The 10073-nt window shown below is 45.1% G+C and overlaps 1 protein-coding gene across 6 annotated transcripts in view; it reads right to left on the bottom strand.

The window, feature by feature from the left end:
- Nucleotides 1–450: 450 nt before the first annotated feature.
- Nucleotides 451–10073, bottom strand: part of PRRC2B (proline rich coiled-coil 2B) — a 45221-nt gene continuing 35598 nt past the window's right edge. For 5 of the 6 annotated variants that reach the window (XM_074556623.1, XM_074556627.1, XM_074556625.1 and 2 more), the window contains exons 26-32: nucleotides 9078–9175; nucleotides 8313–8440; nucleotides 7467–7704; nucleotides 5899–6075; nucleotides 5133–5224; nucleotides 4489–4609; nucleotides 451–4088 (exon numbers count right to left, since the gene is read on the bottom strand). In XM_074556623.1, the coding sequence (XP_074412724.1) occupies nucleotides 3948–4088; nucleotides 4489–4609; nucleotides 5133–5224; nucleotides 5899–6075; nucleotides 7467–7704; nucleotides 8313–8440; nucleotides 9078–9175 (995 nt within the window). In that variant the 3' untranslated portion in view covers nucleotides 451–3947. The remainder of the gene's footprint in view (nucleotides 4089–4488; nucleotides 4610–5132; nucleotides 5225–5898; nucleotides 6076–7466; nucleotides 7705–8312; nucleotides 8441–9077; nucleotides 9176–10073) is intronic. The other variant, XM_074556628.1, reaches the window with a different exon arrangement.

Here is a 10073-nt window from a genome sequence, read left to right as displayed (position 1 = left end):
CTAAGCACGCTGGTGGCTGTTGTAAATTAAATTTTATTCACAAATGCAACTTTCTTATGAAGAAACTGGGTTGCTGAATAAAAAATAACCAGTGCTACAAGGAATTAACCTGTGCTTAACCAGCCTGGAGCAAAAGGGAGGGTTAAGAAAATGCAACAGAAGGAGGTCCTGGCATGCAGGGGTGCTGGCTGCAACGTGACTGGTGTAGCCAAGAGGTGAGAGACAGCAAAAACACTCAGCTCATTTGGAATGCCTATCTCTAAATACACAGGAAGCACAGGGCAGCTTGTGGCTTTGCAGCATTCCTGCCAGGAAGGTGTGGATGGAGTGAGTGGCTCTGTGTGAACACCACACACGGGAGTGCAAGGGGCAGCAAACACATCCAGAGCAGCTGGCACAGCCAGGAGCAAGCTATGGCACATCAACAGCAAGACCTGTGCCACTGGTGACTGTGCTGCTTGTCTTTTAAAATATGCTGGAGTGCCTTTTTATTCCTTTTTTTTTTTTAATTTCCAGACTTGAACATTGATTTGTTTTTAAATGAAGAGCTACAGCAGAAGGGGTGAGGGCAGCAGCACTGACTGGGGCTGCTGGCCATGGCAGGGAATCACACAGGAGCTGCAGACCCTCTGCTGAACAAGAGCAGCACTCAGGCTCTCAACATTCCTGCTGCAAAGATGGGCTCCACCTTTCCCTCCCACTGCACCCTGCACCTTTCCCAGCAGAAGATTTGGTAGCTGACTTCTAGTCAAAGCAAAAGCAACCCACAAAGGAATAAATCAGCAATAAATCAACCCTTTAACAGAGCAGACAGCAAGCAGAAGGACCTTCTGTAACTGTACTGATCCATTCTGTGCATGTCCATCCTCCTCTCCACACTGGATTTTTATCACTATTCCAGCTCCCTTGGCTTTTCTGTTCCTTTGAGGATCAGAGGCTTTTCCTTTTGAACTTCCAGAGCACCACAAACTGCACTAACCTTGGACTAGCTTTAAACAAACAAACAAACAAACAAACAAGCAAAAATATATGCCAGAGAAGGATATTGCACTGTAGAAATTTGGGCTCTAAAACTGCTTTCCATCACACAAAACTCCACTAAGTGAGAGAGAGTCTTGCCAACTGCAGCTGACAGTCACGCAAAGTTGAGAAATGGAATGAAGCTCACATGCATTTCTTGGCCTTTCCTGCACAGAATAATTCAGACATAATATATAAATAGAGCAGTGAAACAATTACTTTTTCACCTAGACCTACAACATCAAATACGTATAAATAAATTCTAGTGTTTTATTCTGTTGGGGGAAGGAATGGAGGGATTAAAAGAGAAACAAGGGTGACCTTTTTCAACAGGAAGTTTTGTAGTTCTGATGGCATGTACACCAGAGGGACTGCAGTAACTTGGATCTTGCAATAACCCAGTTTCTCCAACACGTTTGACCATTTTGAAGTCACACAAGTGGGAGGAAGGAGGTTAGTGTCTTTGTAAAGCTGAAGTAGTGTGTCTAGAGTAGGGAAGAGATGAGAAGGGCTCAGGTAAGTCTCTTTAGCCATTTGTTAGATTCTGGGCTCGTATTAGCTAGGGCCAGCTGGGCAGAAGGATAATAAAAAAAAAATCCCAAACAGACAATTCTGCTGTTAATGGTATTTCAAGGGAGAAAATAGAAACAAGGATGGGATGACTTACTGGAGGTGCAATCTTTGGAAAACACTGGGAGCAGGACTAGCAGATGAGGATGCAGATCTGGGAGATGTCTGAAGGTTGGGGAAATATTTGTCACTAAATCTCAAACCCTGTACTTTAAGGAGGATGCTAGAGAGATGCTGGCACACTCTGCTCTGAAATTAAAATCCATAAAACCTAAGGAAAAAAGAGCTCTTATTTTTTCTTAAAGTACCATCCTATCCCTTTCCCTTCGGGTTCTCTGCCATGTTCCATGGGGACACCTATGGAGAGGGGACATTACTATGCCTAAGTTAGTTTAGGTTTCTAAGCTCTTTAAAGCTACTGTATAAAAATCATATTTATGCCTAGCTTAAAACTTCAAATGCATCCTTACAAAGTTACAAAGGATCTTTTTCCAGAAAGGGCAGAGGGAGGGGGGGAAAAAAGCAAACAAAAAAACCAAAAACACCTTTCAGATCCCTTCCCCAATACATTCTTTGTTCAAAATATCTTCTTTGGAACCACCACCAAATGACTTTCTGCCACCCAGCAGAGGCTGATGCACAGCCTGTGAGCAAGCCACCATCTCCAAAAACGGTTCTGTCCCTCACTTCAGAGTGACCAGCCTACTTTACATTTTGAAAGAGCTAAACAACACAAACCAAATTTTCTGAAAGTAGTTTTTACTTTAGACTACCATCAGGTGAAAGACTCCAAGTCCTTTCAGGAACTTTTAGGTCCATCCTAAAAAAAATCTACGTACACACACGCACACACACACACGCACACTCACATAAACCAAAACCAAACAGCCAAAGAAATAAAACCCAACCTCTCCCACTGGGATCTTCCTTGTGTAGATCATCAAATACTGGAGAGGAGTGGTGAGGTGATGCTGTACACACACTATATGCAACTGCATCAGAGTAAAGAACCCTTTGCTGTTCACCTGGGGAAGGAGAGGAGAAGGATTTTTCCAATCTGCCTCTGGAACCATGAGCTTCCAACCCAAACCAGGAGGTTCCAAGTGTGCCTTGCAGAGGGGCTTCCTTAGCAACGCATCTCTATGCAAATTTTACAAAAGGCCATGGAATAGAGGAATAGAAAGCAAGACTCAGGGAAAAGAGCAAAGCTTAGGAGAGCAGCCCCGAGGGTGAACACAATATAGGACAAGTCTCAGGAGACACGAAGAATTCGAGCAGCCAAGGCAGGGAGCATGAGAGAGCATCACAACTACAAAAAGTAGTCCATACAGACCCGTTGGCTCTAGCCAACTCTTCTGACCCATGTGCTGTGAGAATCTTTTTCTTCCCAACAAACGTTACACTTTGTAAATCTATGATTTACATTTTGGCGAGTGTTTTGCAGTCACTAAAAAAATCCCAAACGCACAAAAAGGAAAAATTAAACACCTAGATCTGTATGAGATTGCAACAGAAATCTGGTGGTTTCAGTTGTTTTCCTTAAAATGAAAATGCTAAATTTTGTTGTGCACAAAGCACCCCAAAGCTGTGTTGAAGTGGTGCAAGTTTCAGGATTTACGCACTGATGTACTACATATCTTTAGTACACATTTCCTCCTACTGCAAGCACTGCCTCTAGCTTAAAACAAAAATACTGAAAAATAAACAGATGTCTTATCTGTCCTGTTTTTTTTTTTAATCAAATAGTCTGAAAGGCTAAATCATCTGGGGAAATACACCCAAACAAACTCGAACTCTCAACATAGCACAGAACCATATACAAAACTAAGCAGAGTTTTGTCAGAACACCATTTTAGCTGAAGGGAATTCTTTTCTGAAAGGAATGAGGAAAGCAGAAAGAAGGGGGGAATGAGAGAACATATAAAAGTTCTGCTATAAACAAAGATACAGCTTTTTTGTAAAAACCTCAGCTGCCTTTAAAATGAAAAACCTCAAACTAAACCCCTCTCCCCCAGTTGCCACTCTGCTGAGACAGAAGTAGGGAAGGAGAAGGATGGGCTTTGCCAAGTGAGCAATCACAGCTACCTGTGGATGGGGCACAGGGAGGGGGAAAAATAAAAAAAAAAATGGCTAAAGCCACTTAAAAGTCACATGATTGGTTTGTTTTAAAGCAAGCAGGTCAATGTCATATCCACTGTTTCAAACTGCTTTGTTGGGAGAGGGGCTTGAATGATGTTGCTGTAGTCAGTCAGTGTGGGGTGGGGATAGATCTGGTGAGATTTTCAGGAGATCCAGTGGGGTCCAGTCTAAGCTGTGGTGCCTCTCAGGCAGCAGGACCAGGCAGGCATCAGGTGCTCCTAGGCCTTGCTCTCCTCCACTTTGACTGCCTGAGGTTTGATCGCTCCTGTGCGCACTGGCTTCATCTGGTTTGTGGAGGCTGTTTCCTGCAGCTTCACTGCTCCCAGACTGGCTTTGTTATCATCCACCCGCTGCTTTGCCTTGTGACACAAAAACCAAAGCATTAGCTAGGACAGACACCTCTGGGTAGGCAGAACAAGCAAACTGTGACCATCATTCATGCAGGACATTGAATTTGCTCCTGTAACACCTCACATTTAAGGATCTCAGTGTATCACGAGTTTGGCAATGCAAGTAACTTATAATAATTCCACAGCAGGACTTAGTAGAAATTAGTAGAAGTAATCTCACCTGACTTTCAAATCACACAGAATTACTCCTGGACTCAGTAAAACACCCACCTACCCAGGGGAAAACAAGCTCCCACATGGAGCTTCAGTTACACAGGCCTTTCTGCCTTTCCTCTGCAGCCCAAGGCACAAGCACAACAGTGTAGCAGAGAGGTACTTTTGGGCTGTACAAAGAACTCAGGTACACTACCTGCTGGACGTAGTGTCCTTGCACAGAGCCCATGCTCACTGCTGGTCCCGACGGCTTCCCGCTGGGGCTGGCAGAGCTAGGCCTGGAAATCGAAGAGTCGACAACATTCATGGAGTAAATTCTACAATGGAATGAGAGCCTTATTCATGTGTGAAAGAAAAAAAAAAAAGACAGCAAAGCAGCAATAGACAGGGCACAAGTCTGTGCTGTGCAGACCAGTGAGCTCCACAGTCCAAATGACAACACACGGGTCGGTTAGGAGAAAAACAATAAATTAGTCTTGCAAAAGCCTCGATGACCTGATGTGTCTAGACATGAACACTCACATCTTCAGGACCAAAAACATTTATTCAATGATCCTCAGGTTTCCCATCTTCACAAGGAACAAAAGCACACACCAATTCCAACGTGTCTCTGAGATTCAGTGAACAAGTAACTTCATGCACTTCCCACAAAGCACCAGGTCAGGTACACACACTGGCCCACACCCAGGATGAAAGCCATGACCATGCATTTAGACACAAGTGCTTGGACTGAGGTGAGCACGTTCTAGGCATGAAAAGCGAGGTGATCTCGTGCAGGGATGATGGGTGCACCACGTTTCTCTCCCATTCTAAGGAGCCCGAGCTGTGTGGAGGTCTCACCTGTACGTGTGTGGGGACGGGACTGACCCTCCGGAGGACATGCTCTGTTTACCATCGGAGAAATGAAACCCTTTCATTTCCATCTGGGAGGACTACAGAGGAAAATGAGTGAGAGAGAGTATCATCTTTGCATTCACAAATCGCTCATTACTTCATATAAAAACTCAAGCCAAATGTTTGCCCTTCTCCCCATCATGCCCATTTAAAAGAAGAAATATTTTTCAGGTGAAGAAAGTGAGGCTTGTAAGTGAAATAGTTTGTTTGTATTTAAGCACCAAGCCAGCAGCACAAGCAAATACAGAACCTGGAAGTTAACTGCTGTGCTCTCTCTCCCCTATAGTAAGACAAACTTATGATATGAATCCATCAAACCAGACATGACATTAATATACCTACTCAAATGGACAAGCTTCACAACAGAGTGAAATATCTGGGCAGTATTCCAACTGTGTCTGGAGCTCACCACCCCTCAAGCACTCTGGGGAAACCTGTGTAAACATGTAATAAAACTGGAGACTCCAAACTGGATCAAGGCAGGATGTGGCTCCCTGGAAACAGAATGATGACCAGCAGCAAAAACCTGAAAACTGCTGGCTTGCACTTTGGAGATGAGGGGAAATGGGTTCCTTCATTTTAACAGCAATCCTTGGCTTGGATATTTAAGGATCCCAAACAAGCCATTCTCCCCTTTAAAAAGCAAGGAGTCAAACTTCAACGCAGGAGGGGTTACTGAATGCCATGAGCAGCACCAGGAGTTAATCCTTACCTCCCTGCTGGCAGCAAGAACAGAAGGCTGGGATCCAGGAGGGAGGATTCTTCGGGGAGCTCCTACAGGCAGGTTTTGCCCCTGGGGAAGCTGGATGGACTGTGGCAGAAGCAGGGGCTGCTGGCCAGAGCCGTAGCGGGGCAGAGGCAGCTGGGAGCCAGGCACAGGCATTGTCAGCTGTGTGACAAGGACATGTAGTTACCTTAAAGGCAGTAACAGTCTCGTGTTTGACATGCTGCCTCCCAATACCCTGAAAGCACAGCCTTGCCAAAAGGAAGCTCCCAAACAGCGCGGTCTGGCACGGAATAAACGCAAATGACTGTAACAGAGGGACTTTCACACTGAAATGGATGTTCTGGCAGTGCTGCCAACACTCTTATCAGCTGGGTTTTTAACATGCCATCAAGTTAACCTAACTGCCCGTGGATGGGGGCTGTTCTCCATTCCTACAGCCCAGTTCTCCAGTCTTCCTCATGGTCACTTCATGGGTCTGTTTTCCCTTCATACAATGGCAGTGTCAGTGCAGTGTCAGGTGCTTTGTTTTCACCTTTGAAAATCTCCTACACTCTTACACCAAAACATTCTGAGGACTGGACCTCCAGAGAAAGTGATGGAGACCTCAGTTCCATGTTTCACAGTGAGCTCCAAACCAATGATGGACAGAATGAAGAGCAATTACAAAAAAATACTGTAGCTCAGGGCTGAGGCACCTCCTGCTCCCTCTGATTTTCTCACAATTGCTGGATTTGGGAGGTTCTATCAACATTTTAGAATAAATAAATAAACCAATCTAAGGCTGGCAAAAGAAACCAAGTTATTCCCTCATGATGGATAAAGCATTTCTTCAAATATTTCGTTTGCCAGTGTTCTCTGTATTTTCCTCACCTAAGTTACTTTCAGGATTAACTCTTTACGTCAGCCACAACATAAAAATCCCTCTGAAACAAAAAATAAACCTTAACAAGTTGCACAAGATAAACGTAAGATGAGTTTAATAAAGTTATCAAATTTCTCCAGAGAATCAGAGCACATGCCCACAAACACAGCTATGGTCACAGTAGAATTCAATGTTTTTATGTGAACCATGCTTTATTAAAACATTTTCACACATTGAAATTCCTGTTAGGAGTCTGCCAAACAGATCAGCTGAAGCTGTAAATAAGACTTGGACGACAAATGAACTGAGAAGACAGATGAGCCTTTAATACAAGTTCCTAGTTGCCCTGGAAGCTGAGGTGCTGGGAGAGATGACTGGGATTTGGCTCTCAGAAGAGGTGCTTTTAGGACAACCATTGCATCATGGCCTCCTATGCATGCAGCACTGGAAGGTCTGACTTCCAAGTGACAAAATGACGTCTCAGCAGGGACAGACAAGGTATGAGCAACCATCTCATTAAATAAGGTGCTGCATATGTGAAACCATGGTTCACAGAACAGTGTCTCGGGGAAATCTTCCGCCTCTTTACAAAGAGTTTAGTTCAGACAGACATGTTACAACCCATCCTCAGAAACATGTGGCTGTGAATTAGCCTGGACCAAAGGAGTGGCTCGCCAGTCCTGCTCCTAACCTGTGTGAGCTGAGAGTCCATCATCTGGGAGGCTCCCATACCAGCCTGGTTTATTTGCCCCTCATAAACCAGTGCCTGGCTTCCGTTCATGGGCTGATAGGGGGACCCAGACTGGGTTTTCACCACCTCCAAGGGCTGCATGCCTGGGAAGGCGGAATATGGAGGCTTCAGAGCAGTGCCTCCTGTCAGGACCATGGTGCTGGGCTGGGACAGACTGGGGTGCATGTACACCTGAGACCTGCAGGAAAAAAACATGCTTCAGTCATGATGCACAAAGCCTTTGGAGACTGTACAAGCACACCCTGCCAAACTGTATCTGGCCTGCCATCAGTTGTCAGACAACTAAACTGACAGCTTAGAAGTAAACTGTGATGCCACTTTCCATTTTAGTTACCAGGATTTTTTACTTCCACTCTTAAGCTTTTACAACCACGTCCTTGTGTTGCCAGAATATTCAACAGAACAATGTTGTGTAGTATCTGATATTTATGTTTCAATATCCCACAAAACAACCTGTGCATTAGCAGTTAAGGGAGGATTCAGGTTACCTAGAGTCTGCAGCAGTTATGCAAAGCAGGAAAAAATCAGAAGTTAAAGATTCCAACAGCTCTAGCAAATAAGAAGGGTTGTTTTCTTAAATCTCAGTGTTTAGGCTTTTGAAGCACTAACTACTAATTCAGATTTTTCAGTCTCATGCTCCCTACACTGTCACTATTATTAGGGAAAGGAAACAGAATTTGAACAAAGGGGAAAGGGAAGATGAGTGTGAGGTGTCTGACCAATGTGCTCAAACATCAGGAACATAAGAGAGCAAGCCACAAGGAAAGGAAAACAGGAAGCAGTTACCTGAAGGGCTGTATGGAGCTGTACATCTCCTGGGACTGGGACACAGGCAGGCCACCCCTCAGTCCAAGCTGAGCTTGGGCCTGTAAGGATGTGTGGAGGGAAATGGGAATCTGTTGAGCAGCAGCAGCCTGCAAAAGAAATTAGTATGACTGAGAGGTACAAGAGGAGCCAGAAACTCTCCAGGGCTGTTAGAAACCCATCAGTTTCCTGCATGAGCCAATCTGCAGTGACAATTACCTACCCTGGGTCTTCACCCAGCCCTGCACCATTCCCCAGAAGAGCAGCACACACTGGGAACACACTGCCCAGGCACCCAGATGCCTGCAAGAGGCATTTGATGGACATGAGGGAACCAACATGCTCCTCACACAGAGCAGGCAGTGACAATCCCAGCTCTCACCTGCCTGTACTCCACCTTGAAAGAGCTCTCCCCAGCCCTATTAACACCCAATTTACTAATGAAGTTACTCATTATTATTGACTGAATGGAGAATTCACCAAAAGTCACTTCATCTCACTCAGGCCTCAGCATTTGCTTCAGTTAAAACCAGTCCAAGGGCACTGGTACAGAAGGGGAAGAACTCGATTCCCTCCCTTCAGTTCCACTAACCTCTGACACCCACTGGGAAGCAGCATTCAAGGAACCTAAAGGGAGCCACATCTAATTTCCTTTGGGCTATGAAAGTGAAAAGTTACTCCTTGTTTTTTAAGTTCCACCATGAAGAATCCCTGAAACACCACGTGCAAGCTGTGCTGCTCCCTTACCTGTTGGTAGCTCTGCTGCTGAGGTATCGTCTGAGGGACCAGGCGGGGCTGACTTGCAAACACGTGCCCATCCAGATACAGGGGTGGAATATGGTTACCTGGGCATCACAAAAGGCAGGCTGTCAATTCAAGGTACAGGGGAGATACAGGCACAGCAGAGATCTGCAGGTCAAGACTATTTCCCACCTCTCAGCAAGTTAACACAAATATAGTACCCATTCAGAAGTGTCTGGAAAGCTCCTAAATCTACATACCAACATCAGCAGTAGCAGGATTGCTGAGAATTAATCATATCTTCCTGTCAGAGGCTAAATGTAAACCCAGGTTTCCCACCTCCACAAAAGAGTCAGACACTAGCAGCTCAGAACTTGGTAACCTGTACTCTGAACTAAATGCCAGAAATCTGCTCTGCAATCATCTCATCTTTGCAGCTCAGACAGACAGGAAAAGCAAACACAGCATTTAAGGCCTTGACACATGAGATCTAAAAGCCACATTCACCCCAAGGGTGGCACCAATTAGCAACTGCTGTGCCACTCCTGTGCTTTTGTGCAGATATGAACCACAGGATTAAAAAGCAAGATTAGGGTGGGTGAGGAAGGAAATCACCTGACTTGGAACCATCTGTTTACCAAGTGGAAGCTAACAACAGAGTCACTACACATTTCACTCTGTTCCTGAACTGCGACATGAGAAAGAGAGTGCACACATGAGAAGCCCTCTGGGACCCAGGAGTCATCCCATGGAGAGAATCCCAGTACATTTCTCTTTCCAGATGCTCTCCCTAATTACACACACTAACATGACTGAGTTAAGCTTTTCCTTTAACTAAAAGGCAGCAACACCTTCCTCTTTCCCAGAGTTCTGTGAGCTGTAAGCCAGTTGCTGTTTTGCTAAAAGCAAAAGGTGCCCAGAACCTGTGGCTTCAAAGGCAAAACAAGCAGAGAAATGGCTGATAATGATATTGGGACTGTTGAAGCCTCTCAGCCAGAGGTC

This window comes from Zonotrichia albicollis, chromosome 21, assembly GCF_047830755.1.
Source record: "Zonotrichia albicollis isolate bZonAlb1 chromosome 21, bZonAlb1.hap1, whole genome shotgun sequence".
NCBI lineage: Eukaryota > Metazoa > Chordata > Aves > Passeriformes > Passerellidae > Zonotrichia > Zonotrichia albicollis.
The sequence above is the reverse complement of the archived record's forward strand: the minus strand, read 5'-3'. Positions and strand labels throughout refer to the sequence as shown.